General features: G+C 36.1%; 1 protein-coding gene across 2 annotated transcripts in view; it reads right to left on the bottom strand.

Moving 5' to 3' along the window:
• The window catches only part of GLMN (glomulin, FKBP associated protein), a 37,688-nt gene that overhangs the window by 9,172 nt on the left and 2,709 nt on the right, over positions 1 to 25,807 (bottom strand). Inside the window, exons 4-16 of one of the 2 annotated variants that reach the window (XM_044238682.1) lie at positions 22,188 to 22,304; positions 20,298 to 20,406; positions 18,668 to 18,914; positions 17,116 to 17,218; positions 9,791 to 9,978; positions 7,477 to 7,530; positions 6,076 to 6,106; positions 5,880 to 5,969; positions 4,208 to 4,249; positions 3,683 to 3,756; positions 2,366 to 2,450; positions 1,770 to 1,876; positions 1,011 to 1,074 (exon numbers count right to left, since the gene is read on the bottom strand). In XM_044238682.1, coding sequence (XP_044094617.1) covers positions 1,011 to 1,074; positions 1,770 to 1,876; positions 2,366 to 2,450; positions 3,683 to 3,756; positions 4,208 to 4,249; positions 5,880 to 5,969; positions 6,076 to 6,106; positions 7,477 to 7,530; positions 9,791 to 9,978; positions 17,116 to 17,218; positions 18,668 to 18,914; positions 20,298 to 20,406; positions 22,188 to 22,304 — 1,311 coding nt within the window. The remainder of the gene's footprint in view (positions 1 to 1,010; positions 1,075 to 1,769; positions 1,877 to 2,365; positions 2,451 to 3,682; positions 3,757 to 4,207; positions 4,250 to 5,879; positions 5,970 to 6,075; positions 6,107 to 7,476; positions 7,531 to 9,790; positions 9,979 to 17,115; positions 17,219 to 18,667; positions 18,915 to 20,297; positions 20,407 to 22,187; positions 22,305 to 25,807) is intronic. The other variant, XM_044238683.1, reaches the window with a different exon arrangement.

Raw genomic sequence — 25,807 nt, forward strand, 5'->3', positions numbered from 1 at the left:
TTGGCTCTCTGCTCAGCAGGGAGCCTGCTTCCCCCACCCCCTGCTCCCTACCGTCTGACTACTTGTGATCTCTCTCTCTGTGTGAAATAAATAAATAAAATCTTTAAGAAAAAAAAAAGCTCTTTGGCATCCTTATATAAAAGTCGGGGGCTCCTGGGTGCCTCAGTCTGTCAAGTGTCCCAACTTCTGATTCAGCTCAGGTCCACTTGACTTCAGGGTGGTAAGCTCAAGCCCCGTGGAAAAATACTTTAATTTTAAAAATTATTTTCTTAAAAAAAAAAAACAAAAAGCAGATTAACTACATATGTGATTCAGTTATAGTTAATAGAGATGACGCATTATGGGAGAGCAACTATTAGAATAGAAAATCGGTAGAAAGAAAGGAGAAGATAAAAAGCAAATCTAATTTTACTATATGACAAATCTCCCTCAAATAGTTTTGTCTTCACTGAATACCTCTAATGATGCACTATTAAGAAAAAAACAATAAACTTCCTACACATTATCCAGAAGGTGATATTAACAGATTTCAGTTTTAGTGCTGAAAATGCTTCAAATTAGTCATATCTGGTGAGGGGATATCAAGTTATCAGCTGATTTTATTTTAGACAGCTTACATGTAAATCATGACTTACTGGTGGAGGCAATTAAACAGACACCCAAACATCTGTACACTCCAAAAATTTAGTTAACTCTGGACCTGGAACATATCTATGTATATCTAACATATGCAACATATCTACATATCTAACATATCTAACATAACGTATAACATAACGTGTATTTAACATATCCAACATACCTACATTCAATGCTTGCAGCAAGATGGCAGAGGTTCAATAAGAAAAGGAAAGGGAAGCTGGGTGTGGGTGGTAAGGGCTCCTGGGAGTTCAGGTTTTAGAATAACTGCTGGTACTTCTCCTAGCCTTTGTAGCTGGGTAAGATATTAAATACTGGCTTGTGCACTTTGAATATACTGTTTCTTTTTAAAAAAAAAAAAAATCACTTACTTGATTATCTTTTTCATTATCTTTGATAACCAAGTATCTCAATAAATTTAATGACGCCATTATCCTGTTAATTAAAAATATACAATCTGTTACTTCCAGTACAGTTTTATATAATCAGCAATTCAATGAATAAAATAAGTTAAAACTTAGGGTAATTTACAATTGTGTTTGCCATTAGAAATTACTCCTCTTAAATCTTTTGGAGTAGTAATTATCACTCTTGTTCTCCAAGTTCACAAAATGCAATTGTGAAAATTGTTATCTTTCATACTTGAAGGAAACATCTCTTACTGCCTGAATTTTAAGAATCCTTTTATAAAAGCTTACAACCACTGCTCATCATCCATGCTAGTAGACTGAAAGTAAAATTAGTAAAAAGTAAGAAAGTAAAATTTACTTAAAATTAGATGTCCTAGAAAACAAAACAATAAAACCCAAACCAAGTGTTATACACATGAAATTCTTAGTTTTTTAGTCACCAATGCTATAGTTGCAAATCCCTATGACTTGTATATTATGCAGGGCACATCACAGGTATAAAATCATTCTGTTAATCATACTTTTGGAAAGAGGAATTTTTAATTTTGTTTTTACAGAGCATCTGATTACCTAAATATGAAAATCTTTATGTAGTTTTATGAAATAGCCATAGTTCATAAAATAACAGGAAAATACATTTTATTTGTTTAGGTTCGCTAAGCAGGGGTTTCACATTTTATTGTGAATTTACTATGTGAATCTTAGTAATGGTTACCTTACCTATCTGAGTTTTGGAGTAAATCTGTTTCAGCACCCTCTGGGAGAAAGAGTACCAAATCTAGAAGTGAAATCAGCTGTGGGCCTGTAAACCATTTGTTATGTGTTCTCTGAAAAAGCAAAATAAAAATTGGGAAGGGTTTTAAATAATAGTTGATTAACTCATGTTGTTCTTCTAATACCTTTATACTATAAAAAAAAATTACACATTTAAAAAATACTTTTTAACATTTCATTTCCATTCTTTCACACTTTTCTAGACCCTAGGACCAAGATGCCAGTTTGAAAGCACTGAAACACTCTTTCTGTTTTCACTATAGAATTACTATTCATAAACAGAGTAGACTTAAATTTTCAATAATACTTCAGAAGTATAGAGTGAAATGAAGTCATGGTCTCAGCTCAAAGAATTAATACTATTTCAATATACAGTTAACAAAATTTCAAAATCCAGGTTTTTAAAAAATAGAAATAGTGAAAAAATATGCCCTGATATAGAAAAAGTCCACAAGAAAAAGTCCACATTAATGTATCCTACAAATGAATCAATATAGCCTACAAAGTAAAAAAGATAATGAACACTTTAGCTATGCTCTTACCTTTAATGACACATCAATTTGATTTTTGATATTCTGAATAATGAAAGCCTCCACACCTGAATGATTGCTTGTATTCAATAAGCACCTTAAAAGCAAAATTTTAATACATTTGAATTTATCTTCAACTGCATTATACTTAAATGATGATGAAAATTTTAGAAATTCAAATGGGCCATGTGTTATTTCCAGAAATAAAACAATCAGTGAAGACAGCAAGGTGATCAACCAATTACCAAGCCACTTGTGGTTCTTGCCCTAACCAGCGAATTCTATTTTAACTGGAGATTTCCAACAAAAATTTCTATTAAACCAAATGTGAATCTTTTGGCATACAGTTGCAATGACTTGACACAGCAAAAATGGACACTAGTAGAATAGCCTAAAAACTCCCCAAATTACTCCCTGTGAAAGTAGATTAGTCTTGTTAAACTAACTTAATTACAATAAAAGGAAACTTAGTATGACTGGCTTAAGAAAGGGGGATCTCCTGGTAGGAATACAGGTAGATAAGAACAGGAAAGCTGGTATAAGACCTAAGTATCAAATTAAAATTTCATAAACCTGGTCTAAGTCTTATTAATAGAAGTGAAGATGGGATCAAGGGTGCTAATATTGGCCAATCCTTAAAAAAGAGTTCTTGGCACTTTGACGTTGCCCAAATCTATTTTTAACTCATTTTTATTTACTACCAGGTGTGTCAACAAACTAGGTCTGCAGGCCAAATTCAGCCTGGTGCCTGTTTTGTTTTATTGAAACACATCCATTCCCCTACTACAAAGACAAAGTTGAGTAGTTGTAACAGAGACTGTGTGATGCATAAAGTCTGCATTTGCTTTACACAAAGGTCTGCTGCTCTTTAACTCAGAAAGTTGCTAGAATCTTTTCCCCCTTAAATAGCACTATTAATAAACTCTATTAACTTACAGTAAATAGCCTATCAAAGTTATAACTCCAGAGCAATTAATTTCAACAGTGAATAATGGAGATTATGGATAAGAAAGTTCTAGCAGGAGCCTTATCAATCTCTTATGTAATCTCTCTTTAGTTTTTTAATTTTAGAATATTTCAATTAGTTAAAATGAAATACTATTTTTCATATAATATGTATATGATAATATATTTTCATATAATATGTATCCATAATATTTGACTAACCCTTCTTTACCTATAGGGATAAGAGAATTTATTATAATAAGGCTTCCAAATAGAGTCAACTTAAATGTAAAACATATTTAATTACTATAACCTGGAATAATTAAATAGCATTAATTCGGTGTTTAATCAGCTACACACTTGACAACCATTCTTGATACCTACCTAAATAATGTATATTTGCCTTGTGAATCCAACTTGTTAATATATAGTTGAAGCATAGCTAAACTCTTTTTTCTCTAAAATAAAACAAATAATACTGTTACATAAGGTGAAGATTATAGTTGACTCTTGAATACCAGGAGTTTGAAATGTGCAGGTCCACTTATAAGTGGATTTTTTCAACAGATACAGTATAGTACTGTAAATGTTTTTTCCTTGTGTGTTTTTTTTTCTTTTAATGCTCTTAACATTTTCTTTTCTCTAGCTTAATTTATTATATGCATATAGTATACAATACATCTAACAGAGAAACTGTATGTTAATCAACTATTTTGTTATCAGTAAGGCTTCTGGTCAATAGGAGGCTACTAGTAGTTAAATCTTTAGGGAGTCAAAAGTTTTATGTGACTTTTTGACTGTGCTGGAGGTTAGCATCCCTAATCCCTGTGCTCAAGAGTCAATTATAAATTATTCATTAAATTTGCTCACTGTAATTCATTATTATTTAGTCCCAAAACTTTTACATACCAATGTCTCAATGGGGCAAAGTGTCATTACTTTGACTAAGCCCTGGAAATAAAAAATAAAATTCAGAAGTTAATAGATTATACTGACAATAGGCAACTATAGTATCAATGGTGGATACTAAAATTTTGTAAGTGAAGATAGGATATTTAAAAATTAAGTAAATTTGGGGCACCTGGGTGGCTCAGTGGGTTAAAGCCTCTGCCTTCGGCTCCGATCATGATCCCAGGGTCCTGGGATTGAACCCCCCAATCAGGCTCTCTGCTTGGCAGGGAGCCTGCTTCCCTTCCTCTCTCTCCGCCTGCCTCTCTGCCTACTTGTGATCTCTGTCTGTCAAATAAATAAATAAATAAATCTTAAAAATAATAAAAATTATGTAAATTTTCCCCTGAGCCTCTTTATTCTTCTTCTTTTTTTTTTTTTTAAACAGTTTTATTTATTTGAAGGAAGAGAGAGAGGAACATGTCTTGAGGCAGAGGTTGGGGATGGGGACAGAGGGAGAGGGACAAGCAGACTCCACACTGAGCAGGAAGCCAGATGTGGGGATCCACCCCAGGAGCCTGAGTTCATGACCTGAGGTAAAAGCCAACTGAGCACCCAGATGCCCCTCCCTGAGCCTTTCATTCCACTGTTACATCAAAGGAAGCTAAGTTTGATCCATTTCATAATTAAAACTGAGTGGGGTGTTACAAAGTGTAAATTTAGAAGTCAACTGTAATTTACAATTCTGTCTAGATAGGCAAAAAATGAAATCAGACATGCAAAAATATAATCAATTCATTAAAAACAATCAGTGTTAATTTAGTAACAATAGCCACGTTTTTCTTTTTTCTTTTTTTTTTTCCCAATTTATTTATTTTCAGAAAAACAGTATTCATTATTTTTTCACCACACCCAGTGCTCCATTCAAGCTGTGCCCTCTATAATACCCACCACCTGGTACCCCAACCTCCCACCCCCCCGCCACTTCAAACCCCTCAGGCTGTTTTTCAGAGTCCATAGTCTCTCATGGTTCACCTCCCCTTCCAATTTACCCAAATTCCCTACTCCTCTCTAACGCCCCTTGTCCTCCATGCTATTGGTTATGCTCCACAAATGAGTGAAACCATATGATAATTAGTGGAAAAACACGTTTATACATCAACATCTTAAGACCCACTTGGCTATGATAACTAATAAGTAGTATGAAGTAAAATAAAATCACAGGAGGAAAAAGCAAAATGTCTTTCTAGTAACGAGTCCATGCATGCCTTGACGGAGTCCTTAAGACTTGAGTTACAAATAAAGGAACTTCATTTCTAAGGTTCCTATAGAAACACTACAGAAACAAAGTGTTAAAGAAGGAAATTATGTTTTTGCACTAGGTGTTATGCTATCAACTATGATAGCCATTAGCCACATATAGCTATTTAAGTTTAAAATAATTTAAATTAAATTAAAAATTCAGTTCCTTAATCAACTTTAGCCACATTTCAAGTGCTCAGTATGGCTAGTAGCTTCCATACTGTGTCAAAGCTAGAACACTTCCACCATCACACCAAGTTTTACTGGTAACGTGGCACCAGAGTTCGCAAAGGATATGAAGAAGAAAGTAGGGGAGGAGTCTGAAAAGACCTTTACTTAAATTTAGAAAAAGAAGGGGCTAAGACAAAATTAGAATACACATTTCACTTACCTGAGGTACAGTAAGAAAGCTCTTAATTTCTAAGTACTGGTGAAGTAGACTGTTGTCTTCTATTCTCAATAAACCATTCTCCAACAGATCCTACAGATTAAAATATATGCAGAGATACATATATAGCAAAATCAACAGCTATATTTATTGACAGTGGCTGTGTGTATATATTACAATGGATGCAAACAAATCTTACCACTCCTTTGGAGAAAACAGACTCTTCTGTTCTGGAAGAGAATATTAAAATTTATCAACATGGTTTTCTAAACTGTTTAAGAATGATTCCCCATTTTAGGAAAAATAAAGCAAAAATTGAAATTTAAAGACTTTAAAAATATGTATCATTAAGGAAAAATTCTGTTGAAGAACTTAGTCAAAATTCTTAATCCATGTTTGATTATCTTGTGACTTTGTTACTGACATCCGAATCTGACCACAATCTGCCCTCTCAGGGCTTCTTTCCTAGTGACCAACCAACAGATCTTCAACAACAAGTGCTAAGAAACCAATTATACATGATATACTATGTATTCCAGTTGATTAATCTGTAAAATCTTTTCAAATAAGAAGTAAATGCTTTCCATTTGTGATAGTATTTTTTTAAAGGTGTATAATCTTTAACTAAATATTTAAGCTGTATGGCAAAAAATATTATCTAAGGCCCAAGTTCTTATCCTAACCATGCAAGGAGTCAAAAGTGTTTTTGTTTAATGACTAAATAGTTTGGAAATCTTAAGAATATAGAACTTAAGATTCAAATCAATAGATATTCTGATTGTTTGATTATAACAGAGACTAAAAAGAATGTAAAATCATTAAGACATACATAATACAGTAAATTTACAGAGTTAATAACTACTTGTGCCAGGAGACCCTTGGAAATTCCTGCCTTGTAGGCCGAGGCTTTGGACATTTGCCATGTTACAAATCTTCCTTCACCTGGGAAGAGATGGGATTGATAAACTGTCACTAATGTTCCTATAGGATACTACTGAAGGTCCTGATTGATGACAAGAGTTAATTTAAACATGTTATAAGATAACACAAAGCGTATAGAGTTTTGCAATATCTATCTGGAAGAATTATACACATTTGTTACTTGGTAATTTTTTTAAAGAGAAAGACTTGCATTCTTATGCTTCAAATAAGAAAAGTTATTGGATATAATCACTGTCAGTAATTTAATAATCTTTAAATTATGAAAAGGTGGGGTCAAGACATCTCTTTCCTTTCAATGCAGTTCAGATTGTGTCCATGAAGCAAAATCATGGATGAATTTCTTTTACTGACCACCTCCTCTTAGATCGAGGAGGCTGCAGTGGGACAGAGGTGTTTTAACTTTATAGCTTTTGAAATAAGGGAAGAAACCACAGAAGCAGATGACTGGAAATTCCCTTAGAAGACAGTATTTTAATATTTAAAAGAGATTTTTTTGTTGTAAAACCTCTTTAACTCATTTGTCTCATATTTACATCACTGTTTTATAAAATAACCAATTAATTAGGGTCTGGCAAAGAGAAGGTAGTTTCCCCCACTCTTAATAAGAACTACTTTAATACTACTATTGAATTCTGAGATGCCGTCTAAATGATCTTACCTTTGCAAAAAGACTTCAATATGCCCCATATTAAATTGCAAAAGGTACGATGGGCTAAAATAGACAACATACATACATATTTGTATATATCACATACACATACATTTTTAGGAATTTTATATACACAAATACTGTTATGGGTTGAACTGTGCCCCCTCCAAAAACAACTGTTGGAATCCTAACCTCCAGAAAGAACCTCAGCATATAACCTTATTTGGAGATAGGGCCATCTTTTTTTTTTTTAATTGGGATGAGCAAGGACAGAACAAGAATTTCCCCACCCTGGAGATAAAGTGAGGTCATTACTGTGAGCCCTATTCTAGTACAACTCGTGTTCTTATATTAAAGGTAAATTTGGACAGAGACAGACACAGAGAGAATGCTCCATAAATATGAAGGCAGAATGGAGTGATAGATCTACAAGCCAAGGAACATCAAGAATTGCCAGCAAACCACCAGCAAACAGGGGAGAGGATGAAACAGACTCTCCCTCAGAGCCCTCTAAAGGAACCAGTCCTGCCCACATCCTAACCTTGGACTTCTTTCCTCCAGAACTATGGGACAGTAAATTTCTGTTATTTTAAAACTACCCAGTTTGTGGCAAACCAACATATGTACCTAAGTCATTCTGGTGGTAGTATGATTAAGAGTACAGGCTCTGGGGTCAGATAGAACTGTCTGGAAGGTAGCTATGCTCACCACTATATCACCACGACCTACTCAGAACTGTTTGAATCTACCTATCCCACTAATTAAGTAAGTATGTACTGACTTACATCCTAAATTGTCTAAGCCTGTTATTTTCATCTGGAAAATATGAATGCTCTATTTCATAGTACTGTAAAGATTAGATAATGCATACAAAGCTGTTTAGTACATGGTGAACATGGAAGTGGTAACCATTATTGCAGTATTTATACAGAAATACATCCCCAGGTATATTCACACATAAATATATAAATGCACACAGACACCTATGGCCTGCAAGAAGCACATTATCCTTATTATCATGGATATTAAAGTCCAAAAAGTATTACATTATAAAATTATATATTTAAAAAATAATTTTGATAAACTTTATAGGAAAAGGAAGATAAGGTTAAGATAATTACAGAAGAAAGATTCAACCTAAATTGGGTGATAAGAGACTTTTCATAAAGTGACATTTAAAGTTAGAGATGGTCTAAGCATATACAAAGGCCCTACAGCAGAAAGGTTCTATTTGAGTAAGAAACCAAAAAAAGGTCTGTGTCACTGGCGCATAGTAAACAAAAGAAAAAGCAGTAGAGGAGCGCCTGGGTGGCTCAGTGGGTTAAAGCCTCTGCCTTCGGCTCAGGTCATGATTCCAGGGTCCTGGGACCCAGCCCTGTATCAGGCTGTCTGCTCTGCAGGCAGCCTGCTTCCTCTTCTCTCTCTCTCTGCCTGCCTCTCTGCCTACTTGTGATCTCTGTCTGTCGAATAAATAAATAAAATCTTTAAAAAAAAAAAAAAAGAAAGAAAGAAAAAGAAAAAGCAGTAGAAAGTGAGTCAAGACAACCAAGCAGGGACTGGATTATGCATAAGCTTGTCTCATGTGAAGATTTTTAGACTTTAGAGCAACAAATAGCCACTGAAGTGTTTTCATTAAGAGACTACTCTGTGTTTTGAAAGAGCTGGATTAAAAGGGATTAAGGATATATAAATACTCAGGATTACGAGTAATCCAGTTAATAGATGATGGCAATTTAGACTACCCCGTGCATGCGTAACTAACCAGTTCCCTCCCTTATGGACCTGGGTGATCCCAACAGCTTCAAACCAAGCCCTTGGGTGTGTCTGGCTTCATACTTTCTGATTCTTGTCCCCATAATTATGTCTGTTTCAACCCTACTCCCCCCATCCCCCAAATACCTTTTCACTATTTGAGTACTACCAGCTTTAAAAGATGATAGGCCTGGGATGCCTGGGTGGCTCAGCTGGTTAAGCAGCTGCCTTCGGCTCAGGTCATGATCCCAGCGTCCTGGGATCGAGTCCCACATCGGGCTCCTTGCTTGGCAGGGAGCCTGCTCCTCCCTCTGACTCTGCCTGCCATTCTGTCTGCCTGTGCTCGCTCTCTCTCCCTCTCTCTCTCTCTCTGATGAATAAATAAAATCTTTTAAAAAATAAATAAATAAATAAAAGATGTTAGGCCATATTATTAATAAAAATAGCTTTTGTTTATACTTCATTTAAAATGTATTAGTACCTTAATAAACATACTGGAAATTAGATTAATGAGTTTGATACTCATTGATAATTTTAGAATTGCATGAATAAACCAAACATTAACTCCTACCTTAAGACCATTGGAAGCTGATCAATACTGATGCCCTGTACAAATACCAGATAGGCCAGAGAAGCCATAGAGTCTGCTAACTGTTTGTCTTCTTCTTCCTCAAATTCAAGATAGTCCCAAGTCCTCTTTTTCCTTCCATGATTAAAAATCATTCTGGGGAAAGGATGTCCAACTGCTGATAAAAAGCCCTGTAAAATAGATTTTTAAAAAATAAGCTATAGCAGGCAGGCTCTAGTATGTCCTTCCCATCCTCCCCAGCCACATACACATCATGTATAATCCCTTCCCCTTGAGTGTTAGTGGGACCTGCTGGACTTGCTTCTAACCAACAGAGTATGGCAAGATGTCACCACATGATGAGATTATGTTATGACAAAAAAAGGATTTTTGCAGATGTATTTAAGGTTCCAAATCACTTGATTTGGGGTAATTCAAAATGGTGGCTATCCTTGGTGGGCCTGACTTAAGCAGGCAGATGACTTTTAAAAAGGGACCAGGCCCTCCCTGAGAGTCAGAAACTCAACTCTGTAGGCATTAAAGAACTAAGCTGCATGTTATGAAAGGGCCTGCAGAGATTGCTGTGTGGCAAGAAACTACAGATAGCCTCTAGGAGCTGAAAGCGGTCGCTGACCAAATAGCCAACAAGCAAATGGGGACCTCAATCTATACCTTCAAGGAGATAAATTTGCCAACAACATGAGGGACCTGGGTGGAAAGATGAAAAAGTTTTAGAGATGGGTGGTGGTGACAGTTGCATGACAATTTGAATGTATTTAATGCCACTGAACTGTACCCTTAAATATGGTTAAAACAGTAAATTTTGTTATGTATATTTTATCATTTTTTTGAAGTGCTTCAGAGGTATTTGAGAGCAATCTAAAAATGTGAGACATACAAATAGCATGAAATGATAGTAAACTAACTATTCAAATGAATACTCTAAACAGTGCTCCACTGACCACTGTCTGATTAGACACAGAGTGGACAGGAGAACACTCATCAGTGGCACCAGAGACTTTGGAAAAAAGTGCTGCTATCTCAGGTCATAAGGGTTCTTGTGTCCTAAGAGAAAGATAAGCATGTGTAGATAGGACTACAGTTTTATCTTTTTTTTTAAAGGAGGGAAGAAGAGAGAAAAAGGGACACTCAGGAAACATAAGGCCATTCCTATTCCTCTTATGTTTGTTCTAACTAAAATACCCTAGAAAGCATCTGATCTTTAGAGTCCAATGGAATTGACCTGAATTTTGGCTTCACCACTTATTAGCTGTGAGATACGGACAAGTTACCTAATTCCTCTAAAGCCTCAGTCTCCTTATCTAGAAAATGACAGCATGTCTATATCAAATATTTATTGAGAAGGTCCACAAAAAGAGTAGAGATAAGGTTACAACAAACTACTGTATAGAGGTAAAAAGGGAATGACAAAAACAGTTACATCAGAATGAAGACTGACCTTCCACATATTCACTCATTTATTTTAATAAATACTTGAGTGTCAGGCACTGGGCCTGACACTGTGGGGAATTATAAAGCCACGTAAGACTTTTCCAGCCTTCAGGGAAGTAAAATCTGCTGATCCCAGATGGCTCCATTAGTCATTTCAGAACACAAAAAAGAACCGTGGGAAATCATCCTTAGTCACAAGAGACTGCTATTCAGCTACCAGAGGCTAAATATGTACTTGGTGTACTGATTTTCAAAGCCATGCATTCTTGTTATAGCTAGAAGACAAAAGTTTACCATACTTGGATTCCAAATGTCCCCTTAATCATGAAGCTCCATTTTTTCATTCTGCCAATACTAGATATGTATATATTTTTTTTCCCCAGAGTAGGGTTAGCCTTTTAAAAAATCATTATACATAACCAGATTCTTCAGTGCTGCTTTAGGGTATCTGGAGTCCACCTGTGTCCAAATTAGGGCCTCCACTCTCTACCGACACGCCGTCCAGAGTCTTGCTAATATCCAGATGTACCTGGGTACACTCTGTAATTTCTCATGGCAGCCTTGGCCCTTTTAGGCCTGTTCCTATGATGTCCTTGGACATTCAAGCACTTCTATATCAAAATAACTTCTGCCAAAGGAGGGATAGCTGAGGCTATCAAGCTCAAGCATGACACACTTATTTGAACTTCTCCAGCATAGAACAGAAGGCACCTCCTCACTTCATCCCCAACCCTCATTTCACCTCTACTTTTTTCTTAATTTCTAAAATTTTAATATACTTCAAATTAGTGTGCCAGGTTCATTTCAGCTCCTTCACTGCCAAAACTGAGGGCAGGGACTGCTTTTGTTTCTCTGCCTTTGTCTGTGATGACCAAGGTATACTAGGTATCTACTGCACTGAACTTTTAACTCCACATTATCCTTCTTTTTCTTGATCTTGATGGATCTGGCATCCTTCCACCTGGCCATGAGCAGGAAGTCCTTGGTTTCTTTGATTTTGGGAAGAATGGTTATGGTTACAGGGAAGCGTGTGGCTGGCACAGCAAGTGGCAAAAAAAAGAGCCACCTCTACTTCTCCTTTGCTTTGTGCTTCCTCACTTGTCTCTACTTCTAATGCTCCTTCTGCTGAGATCTTAAAACCTCTTCCCGGGCGCCTGGGTGGCTCAGTGGGTTAAGCCGCTGCCTTCGGCTCAGGTCATGATCTCAGGGTCCTGGGATCGAGTCCTGCATCAGGCTCTCTGATCAGCAGGGAGCCTGCTTCCTTCTCTCTCTCTGCCTGCCTCTCTGCCTACTTGTGATCTCTCTCTGTCAAATAAATAAATAAAATCTTTAAAAAAACAAAACAACACAAAAAACCTCTTCCCTACACCTTCAACCTTTCATAGGATACTTGCTCTTACTGGTGTAATTAAATATGACTTATTTCTGGTACATGCTGCTCATCCTCTAACACCTCTTATACAGCACAGTCAGGGAGGCAGCAGTGAGGAAGGCTGGTGTGGATAGAAGTTGGGTATTATCTTGGTCTCCTCTATTCTCAAGCAAAAGCACATTTTCCTTTCAGACAGGTACCACACTGCCTTTAGCTGTCCTCATCTCTGCCATATGCTGACTGCCCGGTCATTTCCCCCACATTCACTAAAGACTCTGGTATCTGCTCACAATCTTTTCTCTATCCAACTCCTGCTACCATATGGGAAAAAAATTGAATGTTCACATAGGAAACTCCTCTAACAGGCCAACCTCATGGCTCTTGATTTCTGTATTCCAGTGATCTTAATTTCTAACTCATTTCAGCACATAATCCCAGCATTTGCAGCTATTCCACATTAGATACATAAACCCCAACATCTCATTTTGTGACAACTTCTTATCCTGTCTCTCTTACCAGCCTGCTATTCTACCACTGAATTCTCTAGTTCTGGGATCCCTTCATCTAACCTACCTATTTGTCCCCTCCTAACTCCTTCTTTCCCTGTCCAACCAGCACATTATTGGTCATTTGAACTATTTATACTCTGTATTTCCTTTAGTTCCATCTATGCAATAAACGGCCAGCTTTGGGAAAATAGCTACAATACACCTCCTCTACTTCTACACCCAGCCACTTGAGTACAGCTGGCAAAACATCATACACAAATACAAAATGCTATAGCTAAAGTTGTGGTGTCCAACCACAGATGAGTGATCAGACTACTGACTAATGCTTTCATGGTCTTCTACCATCTCTCCTTCCTTTTTCTTCAGTATTTCAAACTCTTAAAAATTAGACTCTTAAGAGATCTCCTTCACCTAAAAATCTGACGCCACTGGGTTTGATTCCCTTCAACTTTAATATTCAATTCCTGCCACAAATTTCCCTGCATGCATATCCATTCTTACCTCCTCCAGATGTCCTTGATCCTGTGCTCTCTTGATCTGTGTGCTCTCGAGCCACATTATTTCAGTCACCCCGGAACACTTCTCTTTTCCTAATGGTTCCCACCCCTTCAGTCTATAAATAAATACACATACTCAAGACTCCCTATCTCCCTCATTACTTTCCTACCCCAGGCCCATGTCTTCCCACTACTCTTCTTTCTTATTCATCCTCTTTTGAAGAACACCTTATATTATCTGGCATCTTTTTTTTCATTGTCTATGTACTCCTTTAACCACTCCTCTATTTTTGTCCAATATTCTGCTTAAACTGCTCTTGCTAAGATTATCAATGCCATCTTCCTAAAACCAATGGATGCTTTTCAACTGTTACTTTACAGGCTACATTTAACATGACCAATTACTTTTTTCTTCCTGCAACTCTAATATCTGACTTTCTGTGATATTTGTCCCACCTCTGTGACCCTTCTTTCTTCTCTTTGGTGGGCTTAAGTGTCAGTATTCTGTAGGGTTCAGTCCTAAGACCTTTTCTTACACTTACCTACCTCTTTAGATTATCTCAGCATAATTTGATCATTCCAAACTTTCCCCTTAAAAACCTGCTCTCTGGGGATTAAATATATATAAAGAAATTACTGTTAATCTTGTTAGATGCCAAAATGGATTGTGGTTACATTTTTAGAATTTCTTACTAAAGAAGTATATTTGAAGACTTAGAGATGATAAGTCTAGAAATTACTCTAAAATACTATAGAAAAAAAAAAAGGAGAAAAGATAAAGTAAGATAGGCAAAATGTCAAAAATTGTTAAACCTGGGTAATGGGTACATGAGGTTACATTATATTATTCTTTCCACTTTTCTGTCTTTAAATTATCTTAATAAAAAATATTGTTAAAGCACAAAACACTCTGTTCTTTGCACCTTCATCAGCACAGTTACCCAAGCATACATCCACAAATCAGTTTTTTAACTAGTGTTCTAAATCCAATTAATGACCAAATTTTGCTGATTTTACCTACAATAAAATTTTTTATTTTGCCCTCTCCTCTTTTTTTTTAAGATTTTATTTATTTATTTGTCAGAGAGAGATCACAAGTAGGCAGAGAGGCAGGCAGAGAGAGAGGTGGGAGAGAGCCCGATGTGGGGTTCAATCCCAGGACTCTGGGATCATGACCTGAGCGGAAAGCAGAGGCTTTAACCCACTGAGCCACCCAGGTGCCCCTGCCCTCTCCTCTTTATCTCTACCACCATTTCCATAATCAGGATCCCATTATTTCTCACTTAACTCCCAAATCACACTTAAGGACCTCCCTATTTCTAATCTTATCTCAGTTAAATTTAACCTCCATTGATGTGATGAATCCAAAATAATCACATCATTCCCAGGCTTAAAATCCTGCAACAGTTACCAACTTTCATAGCTATCTTCTCAAAATAGAGTACATTTATTATATATGCTAATATTTATACTATATCCAGGGGATTATACTATAACACTGGCAACAATGAAGAGGCCCCAGTCTCTTATGTGCTCCTGGGAAAATCCCTCCCTTTTTCTCTCGCTAAATCACTCATAGACTCTTCTCTACTAATTTGACCATCAGTATTAACCCCTGTAACTATGTAACCCTATTTATATTAGTTACCAAATCATTTCTTATCCTCAGAATCTAGTTCCCCTAAATTTCTGGCATCTCCTGTTCTAAACCCTTCTCCTGCCTCTTCTCAGATCTCAGATACCCTTCAAAGTATGGCTTGTGAAACTCAGTTATTAGCAAAATCCATTCTTCGTGAAATGGTCTCTTACCTCTCTTGCTCTAAAATAATCTGACTCTTCTGAAAACAACTATTTTCTCTGCAAGCCTCCCAAAGGGTTGCTATTTTTTCACTCATATCCACTATGGCAAGCCTGGAAGTAAAAACCTGTTCTCCTTGCTGCTTCTAGACCATTCTCCCGCATCCTCTTTGAACCCCTCAGCTTTGAAACTCATTTCATGTGCCTATCCAACATCTACCCCAAGATCACTCCATTAATTGGGTTTTGGACATCATTCTTATAATTCTGTGTAACTTAAATGTACAACCAAAGATCTTCTAGTACCATGGAATCTCAGGTACTTCACTGTCTTGTCCAGTGATTTCAGCCTCCACCTGCTCCTCAGAACACTCACTTTATGGTCATACCCCAGACAATGTTATTAGTCACTGAACTTTTCCACAGTATTATTTCAAGCATCCTTTTCTTTAAGCTCCAATCTTTTCAGCTCATTCCTTTTAGTAACCCAGCTTCAACAACTTGTCAGTCACACTGGGAACTACAATCCAATGATCCCACCATCTTTTCCACTGTTTCTCACATTTAGTATCTCCTAACTCCCTTCCTTACTCAGCTTTAATTCCACTGTCCATCACAGTCACTTCCTTGGGTATATGTCTTTCCCCCTCTCCTGCTTTGTAGAACTCACAGTTCTAAAAACTCTGACCTAATTAAATCCAACTTTCTTCCTATGTTGCACCTACACTCCTACAGCTGAACATGGCTGAAGAAAACCCACAACCACAATGACTGCTCTAACGTGAAATACATGACTATCAATCTCAAGTACATATTTTCCATATTTCAGATTAGTTCCCTAATATAGAATCCAGCACACTTAAAAATACTCTTGAGGGGCGCCTGGGGGCTCAGTGGGTTAAGCCGCTGCCTTCGGCTCAGGTTGTGATCTCAGGGTCCTGGGATCGAGTCCCACATCGGGCTCTCTGCTCAGCAGGGAACCTGCTTCCTCCTCTCTCTCTCTGCCTGCCTCTCTGCCTACTTGTGATCTCTCTCTGTCAAATGAATAAATAAAATCTTTAAAAAAAAAAAAAAAGGATTAAAAAAAAAAATAAAAAAAATACTCTTGATTCATTAAGCCAAATTACTTTTAAAATAAAATTTACTTATTTCTGGAGTTATTTTGAAAATATTTATCATAAGCCTTACAAGTGGAGATACCCTTGGGCACAGAAATTCCACTTCTAGGAATTCAAGGAAATAACTAAAGAAATATGCAAAGATTTGGTTAAAAAAAATACTTACCACAGACTTAACAGTTAAAAAAGGAAGTTGGAATTATACTATAATACTGAAAAATTGGAGAAAACCTAGAGCTAGATGGCGTAAGTTAAACAAAAACGGAAAGACAATGGAAAAATATTCATAATATGCTAAAAGAAAGTACATTACAAAAAAATATGTATAATGTTATAGAATCCTTAAAAAATTATATTATGTATATATTTATTTTTGACTACAAAAGCAAAGTCTGGAAGGTGTTGATATCATTACCCAAATAATATTGCTGTTTATTTTCCATCCTTTTATCATTCTACAAAAAATACGTATCACATTAATATTGTATTAATTTACATGCCCACATGCAGTACATGAGAATATAGCAGGATAACATTTTAAATTATAGCAGATTTTATGGCAGATTAAATTAGCTGTACTTACTATTATTTCAGATGCAAAACATCTTAAAGGATCATTTCCAGCTTCTTTGGACTGCTCAAAGAACTGTGCTGTCAGCAAAGGGCATTTCAAGCTTTTGAAACAACTAAGGTATAAGAAATGGGTAACTGTGAATACAGCATTTCCCAAGTATAAAATATCTAGTTCTATAAACATATCGAAGTTAATTTTACATGAAAATTAACTCAACCACCTGTAAAACTGCGCATGTAATATCCTTCCTACTATGGGCACCTGGGTGGCATGGTCAATTAAGTGTCTGCCTTCGGCTTAGGTCATGATCCCAGGGTCCTGGGATTGAGTTCCATGTCTGGACTCTGCTCAGTGGGGAGCCTGCCTCTCCCTCTCCCTGCCACTCCCCCTGTGCTCTCTCTGTCAAATAAATAAATAAAATCTTAAAAATTAAAAAAAAAAAATCCTTCCTACTAGTATTGGGGAAAGAATGAGAACACCTTGCTAGACTCCATGTGTTAAGATTCACTTACACGTCTGGACTATACGGAGGGTTACTGAAGGTTTAAGGGCCGGTGCTATGCTATGATGTAGTTTTCATTAGTTCAAGAAAAAATCGGGATAATGTAATTTTTTTCATAAAGCTCTATTTGTTTTATTTAGAAAACCAAACTTTATTCTGTGATTAAGGCTTCTCAATTCTTTATTTTTACTTTCATGAAATAATGGGTTTTATAAATGGCAAAAAAAATTTTAATGTCTTCACCTGAAAAAATAGAAAGCTAACTATAGTTTTAGTCTCCAAAGTTTAAAAGATAAAATTACTAGTCTATAATTAGTAGTCTAAAACTAGTCTAATCCAATAATCTAGTCCAATACTGTCCAACAGAAATATAATACAAGCCCCACATATAACTTAAAATCTTTTAGTCACATTAAAAAAGAAACAAGGGAAAGTAATAACTTATCTTATTAACCCAATATATTTAAAATATTGTCTCAATGTGTCAGTATAAAAATTATTGGGGTATTTTATTATCTTTTTAATAGCAAGTCTTTAAAATCCAAGGAGCATTTTATACTTAGAGCACATCTTAATCTGAACCAGCTGTATGTCAGGTGCTTGACAGCCACACTGAAGCATGTTTAGTGTATAGTACCTCTGGAATGAATACTATTGGGTACTCTGTTACCATTTTTATGGTCAAGTTGGATGTTCAACTGTCTAGTGCTGCTTCTGCTGCTTTCAAAAGGAAAGTAAAAACACAATTCCCTCACAGAAAGACCAGATTCTCTGAGCTACACCTATTTCCACCCTTTAATTATCCACTTACTATGATGAATAAAAGTAAGTCATCGAGGAATATAAAGTAAATTAAACAAATGGATTTTGGTTTTTAATTTTTAAAACTGTAGAGCATGACATTTACTGAGGCACTGACCACCGTACCCTATAATCTTCTACAATTCAAAACCAGAAACTAGATTTATATGTCCATGGCAAATAAATGCAACAAAGAAACATAAAATAATTGATGGATTACTTAATTCCACTGTGAAATATTACCAAAAATATACTTACAATTTCAGTAATTCATCCTTTAACTTTTCATTTTCATTTTCCAGTGAGTTTTCTTTGTCATTAATGACTTCTTCCACAAAAGGTTTAGTGAACTCTATTAACGCTTTGCAACACTGACAAAGGCCATAGTCATCTGTTTGTATTTGTTCTTCTGAGTATGGAACAGGAAGGAGAGATAGCTGACTCCAGAGGGTGGACAATGCTAATCCCACTGAATATGCCTTGTTGTTATGAAGCTTCTGAATCACTAAAACAGAGACCAAATTATGACTTGAGGTAGCTTCATCAAGTATGCTACACATGGGACCACAAGTCCAGTAAATGTAGACTTCCGTGTAAAAAACATTGTAACAACTTTGAAATGAGGATGACATATCATAACTTAATTGGTAATGTTTTTATTCTTCCTTCTTAGTGGTGCATGAAATACTGGATCATCTTACAATCATGGCACCCTACAACAGATGCCACAAAATCTTGTTTTAAGTTTGTTTCTAACCATGGAAACACTTTGTTCCACATTTTTTGGTTATTTTAAGTATCAAAAAAGAGAAAGTGTCTTTAGAAAAACAATTATCATATGATCTCCCTGATAGGAGGAAGTTGAGATGCAGTGTGGGAGGTTTGCGGGGTAGGAAGAGAATAAATGAAACAAGATGGGATCGGGGAGGGAGACAAACCATAAAAGACTCTTAACCTCACAAAACAAACTGAGAATTGTCAGGAGGGGCTATATAGAGGGTGGTGGGGTTATGGACACTGGGGGAGGTATGCGCTTTGATGAGTGCTGTGAAGTGTGTAAACCTGGTGATTCACAGACCTGTACCCCTGGGGCTAATAATACATTATATGTTAATAAAAAAAATAAAAAATAAGAGAAAGTATGTTTATAAAATACAAAGTACTGTCAAAATGAAAGGTAGTATTACTATATTTTCCTTTCTAGGAGACTATTCAAGTGGTAAGAAGCTGCTTCATTCTCATTTAAGATTAATTTACTCTAACTTCTAGATTCTGGGTCCATCTACCAGACTCTGAGTTATATGTAAGTCATAAAAGGAAAAGGTAGTCTCTTCCCATGGATAAATATTGTCTGCTTTGGTTGCCAAGGTCCACTGCTTAGCAATAATGTTACTGCACTCAGTCATGGAGACTTTATTTCTACATTTGTTTCGTTCAGTAGTTCTTTTGCTCTTCCCAGCCCCAACTTCCCAGGGCAGAGGAAGAAGAATGCCTGAATACTGTTCTTAACCAAGATACAGGACCTATCACAATGCTAACAGACTGAGTAAAGCAGACATCACAAGAAGCAATTCTTTAAATATGTTTACAGGGAAAATTCTAGATATATGTTGTAGATGGGAAGGTTAGGCAGAAAGCTACAGATTATAACATAATGCCTGAAAAACAGCATGATATTCAACAAAATATATAATAGGTATCTGTGCCACGTATTGTTGTCTTCCTATAGGCAGCAGGACTCAAACTGGTACTGCTACTGCTAGTTTAAGCAGAGTACTCAATAATTAGTCATAAATTTTACTTTGGTATAATGCTGACATTTTGGAGTAATACCAAGAACTGAACACAGATAAAATAAGAAATCCTTAGATATCAAAATACGTATTACCTGTTTGTAATGGCTGAAGTAAAAGAAGAATAATTTGGGATATCTGTTTTCCAGAGGGCTCTTCAATCAGTTCAAGCAAACCCAACAATAATTCCTTTGGATTACATAACTATAAAAATATTCACAATTGAACCTGTTTAATACAAGTTGTATTTAAAGCCACATGATTACTATTTTTAAAAGACAGCATATACTGAGAAAATATAATTATTTTTGCTTAACAGTAAAAAACCTCACACAATTGTTTAAAAAAATACACTAACAAAACATAGAATCTGACTGTCAAATCACTGTAAAACTACAAAGCAGTAAGTCCTAAGTCTCTCAATAGACAACTATATTTGGGGCAAGCCTTCAACTCTTGGTTTTAGCTCTGGTCATGATCTCATGGCTGTGTGATCAAGTCCTTTATTGGGCTCTGTGCTCAGTGCAAAGTTTGCTTTAGATTCTCTCTCCCTCTCCCTCATTCTCTCTCAAATAAATAAATAAAATCTTAAAAAAAAAAAAAAAAAGACAAGGGCACCTGGGTGGTTCAGTCAGTTATGAGTCTGCTTTCATGTCAGGTCATGATCCCAGGGTCCTGGGATCAAGTCCGGCCTTGGGCTCCCTGCTTAGCAGAGAGTCTGCTTCTCCCTCTGCCTCTGCCCCCACCCCTTGCTTGTATGCTCTCTCTCTTTCAAATAACTAAGTAAGATCTTTTAAAAAATAGACAACTGTATTTTGGAGACTTAAATTCCTGACTAAAGGAAAAGTTAGAAAAATAGGGAGAAAGAAGAACTTGATTATCAGAACTGAGGTTTCTTCTAGCTTTGCCTGTCTACTCTGAAACCTACCTTGGTTCCCAGAACTTAGCAGATGGGACCTTTCTAGCTCACACTGCAAGGGTATTTAAGTGAGTACAGTCTCTTTTGTACTTTCTAAACAGATAAAACTTTGCAGTGCCTTCTGCCTAGCCAGAATTACCTCACTTGCCTTTTTAAAAAGTCCTCATAATTAATAACTACTATCTAGATGGAGTTTCCTCTTTCCAAGTATATATTTTTATTTGCATTGATCTCTAAGTAGCTTCTTAAAATGTTCTTTTCCTTAGAATTTATTCTCCTATACCATCATTTTTTTTTAAAGATTTTATTTATTTATTTGGCAGACAGAGATCACAAGTAGGCAGAGAGGCGGGCAGAGAGAAAGAGGAGGAAGCAGGCTCCCTGCTGAGCAGAGAGCCCGATGTGGGGCTTGATCCCAGGACCCTGAGATCATGACCTGAGCCAAAGGCAGAGGCTTTAACCCAATGAGCCACCCAGTTGCCCCAACCATCATTTTTTACATATAACTCTAGTAACCTTTTACCAAGAGTCTCTTAGGTTGCTGGTTATAACTGAATTTACTTCCTCTTCCTATATCCCCTGTGATCATTTGCATTCTACGTTTTTGATATTCTTTTAGAGAACATACCACACAGAAAAGAACCTACCACACACAAAAAACCCCTGATAGAACAGTGTGGCCTTAAACTAACTGCCTCTCTTAACCCTGAATTCCACATCTATACATTAAGCTATTATTAAAAATAGAACTTCTTAGGTATCTTCTTGGAGATTCTGAATCAGTGTGAAGCTATTATTAAAAATAGAACTTCTTAGGTATCTGCTTGGAGATTCTGAATCAGTGTGTCTGCGATGAAGTTAGATAATTCTTACACCCAGAAATTTGGAAAAATGGAAATGGACTTGCCCATCCAATCAATAAAATTGGATCTTTTCTCCAAAGAATTCTCTCCTATATTTTCATGAACTAAAAGCTTTGTCACCCAAAATGAGCATTTAACATTAAAGGGAATTACAAAATACTGCTGGCTATTGTGACAAAGAGAATGTAATTTTGTTAACTTACCTTTACCAATAAATCAAGCATCAGAAAATAGTATTTTCTCTTCTCATCGTCCTTATTCCACAAAAGACATCGAACAACAGGACCAACAAGATTCCAGCCCATATTCTTGATAATGACCTGTGAAAACATTTTCAAGGTAAAGAAAATACTGCCATCTATAGGACTCTTACAGTGAGCTTTCTTAACGTGAAGTAGCTTAGAATTTCCTCTGAAATAGCTAAGATGAGGCAAATGAAGCCTATGGCATTTCACCCTGACTTTTTAGGGTTAGCTAACAACTATCAACATTTTAAGATAGTTTTTAATACTCTCACTGAGGAAAGGTGAACGGGCATTTACTTTAAATCAGGTAAGTGTCTTTTTCACAATTTAAACAGTTCCTCTATTTCCAACAAGAGAGTTAATTTGTGAGCAAATACTTATTTTCATGGAAAATTTTGCTTTCCTGACTCATGAAGAAATCCATGCAATGATCATGAACATTTTAAAGTTCCTTGGAAAATTTGTACATACATTATGATTATGTAACTTATGTAAAAGAAGGGGATGCCACTTTTTCTCTCCTACATATAAGTTGCTTCTATTTTCAAAGATATTTCAGAATATTTACCAAACAAGTAAAAGTTTATCTTTTTAATTAGTGATTCATATTCATGATCAAAACCACTGTTATTGGAACTAGCAACAATATACTCCACTTTTCTGGCCTTTCTGTTTCAACTTTCCAGTATTTATCAAGAATATACTACTATATGTGAAGTACCTAAAATAGTCTAGTGCTTGGAATAAGGGAAGGTAAGATCTCCATCCTGATAGAGTTTACATTCTAGGTTCCCTCATAAAAACAAAAACAAAAAAACCACACATCTAAGAAGATGATAATTAGGTACAATAACCCCAGACCCATAAAATAATCAAGGCAGAGTATTAAGGTATAGCAGGAGAATTGTCACTTCCATCTAGGAAAGGCAGGAAAGGCTTCCCCGAAGAGGCAATGGCTAAGCTAAGGCTTGTTAGGGAAATCTGTCAGGCATAAATGGGTGGGAAATACGTTTAAAGCTCTGAAACAGCAATGTGTAAAGGTGTAAGACTTAACATGTTCTAGAGAACTAGCAACAGAATATGTTAGGGGACATGAACATATAGCTCACAAGAGGAAATACTGTTTATATTTTTGCTCATTTATCAGCTGGACATTTTAGCATCTGTCTTTACCAATCTGCATAAGCTTCCTACATGTTAATATTCCATTCTTGTATTTACAACAAATAATTTGGTTTTTTGGTTGTCCTTATTTTTTGTATAGCAAAATACACTTATTTTTCTTTGGTTCATTTCCTACTGGCTATTAGGTCTAAATGGATTTCCTCTTTTAGAGATGCATAAACATTCATTTACATTTAAGTATATATACACATTTCTTCTTATTCAGTATGATTAATGCTAAAAACATGAAGTTCAGGTCTGGATTTTGGCTCGGGTAGTGAGATGGAGCCTTGTGAGATGGAGCCCTGTGTCAGGCTCTGTGCTCAGTGGGGAGTCTGCTCGTCCCTCTGCCCCTTCCCCCCACCCTCCCCCACTCATATGCTTACACACGTGCTCTCTCTCAAGTAAATAAAATCTTTTAAAAAATGGCATAAAATGAAGACCTAAATTGATTTTTAAAAAATAAAAAATAAAAAATAGCAAAACAATTACCCTTTTTTATCCAATGAGAAAGACAGTTGAGCTGTTCTCTTTAAATATTTTTATGCTAGTTATTTCTGCCTGGCACAGTGTTCTTCCAGACAGCCCCATGGTTTATTTACAACCCTCCTTCCGTCAAATCTCTGCAATTGCACCTAGCATGGTACATCCCCCAACTATGCTTTATTTTTCTCTATAGTATTTATCACTTTCTAACACACTATATAATTTATCATGTAGCTACCTGTCTTCATTAGAATTTAAGATCCATATGGACAGTGATTTTTGTTTACTGCTCTATCTATTCCTGGCATCTAGACAACGGCCTGTTACAAAATAGGTGCTCCATACTCACAGGTTAAATGATGTCTATTATCTTAAAGTATAATAAACTATCCTTCCTCCAAAGATTTGATATTCTGTTCTGTTTTCTTCTATTTTTTGTGTGTGGCTAGACTTCTAATATTTAGGTCTTTAGATTTTATTTATTTATTGTCAGAAAGAGAGAGCACACTAGCAGTTGGAGGGGTAGGCAGAAGGAGAAGCAGGCTTCCTTTTCAGCAAGGAGCCTGATGTGGGACTCGATCCCAGGACCCTGGGATCACAACCTGAGCTGAAGGCAGATAATTAACTAACTGAGCCACCCAAGCATCCCTAATATTTAGGTCTTTAATCAGAAGCTTATATTACGAGCTTATTAATTTTTTGCCAAACTACTCTTATTCCACAATTATCTATTAAGACTATATTTGCTTTTTAAAACTTAACTAGCTCCTGTTAGACTCTACTTTTCCAACTAAGCACTTCTTTCCCTTTCCATTGGTGTACTTCTACCCTATAAGTGATTCTCTGAGAATAATTAACTATTTGAATAAGATTATATAACTATTTGAATAAGATTTGAGTAAGATTCAAATTAACAATTTAAATAAGACTTTGCATATCTGAAATGAAAAACAAATAATTTTGATAAAATATTTTACAAATATTTCAGCGGCAAGGTATCTAGTCATTATGTAAATAGTGAATAATTTTAAGGAAGGGGAATCAATACTATCCACAAACTACACCTTGTATAGCTTAATATTATCTACAGAGTAAGATTATCCCCAAATGACAGATGAGAATGCCAAAAGTTTAGAGATTACTGACATACCTCAATATCAACTAAAATGTGGCAGAACCAGGAACTGCATATTAACCTGCCCAGCTCCAAAGCCCCTGCGTTTCCCACTATACCTATGGTTTTCAATGGGGGCAATTTTGTTCCCTGTCAACCAGGGACATTTGGCAATCTGGAGACAATTTTGATTGTCATTACGGAGTTGTGGGAGGTGGGGAGTGGGGAGTTTTGCTACAAAATATCTTGAGTACTAATGTTGAGAAGCCCTGTTCTATAGGACAAACTATTCATATAGCCTTTTTTTTTTTTTTTAATTTACACAAAGCAGAGTAATAGTAAATCTTCATCGATTCTGACTGGCAAGAAAATGAAGCTGCAGTCAGTCTGAAACACTGTCTTATCAGTGTTAGAACCTCTGAATTTAGCAGACCACACATTATAAAAGTGATTTTCAAGCCAAGACAAACTCACTATGCTTAAAAATATCACAACCACCTAATTTTCTTTTTTTTGTTTCAAGTGTTTACTTAAATTCTACTTAACACAATCACCTAATTTTTTTAAAGGATTTATTTTTTTAGAGAGGGAGAGACAGTGAGTGAGGGAATGGGGGGGGTGGAGAGTAGAGGGAGAGGGAGAATCTCCAGCAGACGCCCAGCTGAGCACAAAGCCCTGACACAGGGCTCAGTCCCACAACCCAGAGATCATGGTCAGGAGTCAGATGCTTAAGTGACTAAGCCACCCAAGTGCCTCAATCACCTAATTTCTAATAATGATGCACAAATCTGCACTTTAATCTCCTGCTTCTTGA

The sequence above is a fragment of the Neovison vison genome, chromosome 2 (assembly GCF_020171115.1).
Source record: "Neovison vison isolate M4711 chromosome 2, ASM_NN_V1, whole genome shotgun sequence".
In the NCBI taxonomy this organism is placed as follows: domain Eukaryota; kingdom Metazoa; phylum Chordata; class Mammalia; order Carnivora; family Mustelidae; genus Neogale; species Neogale vison.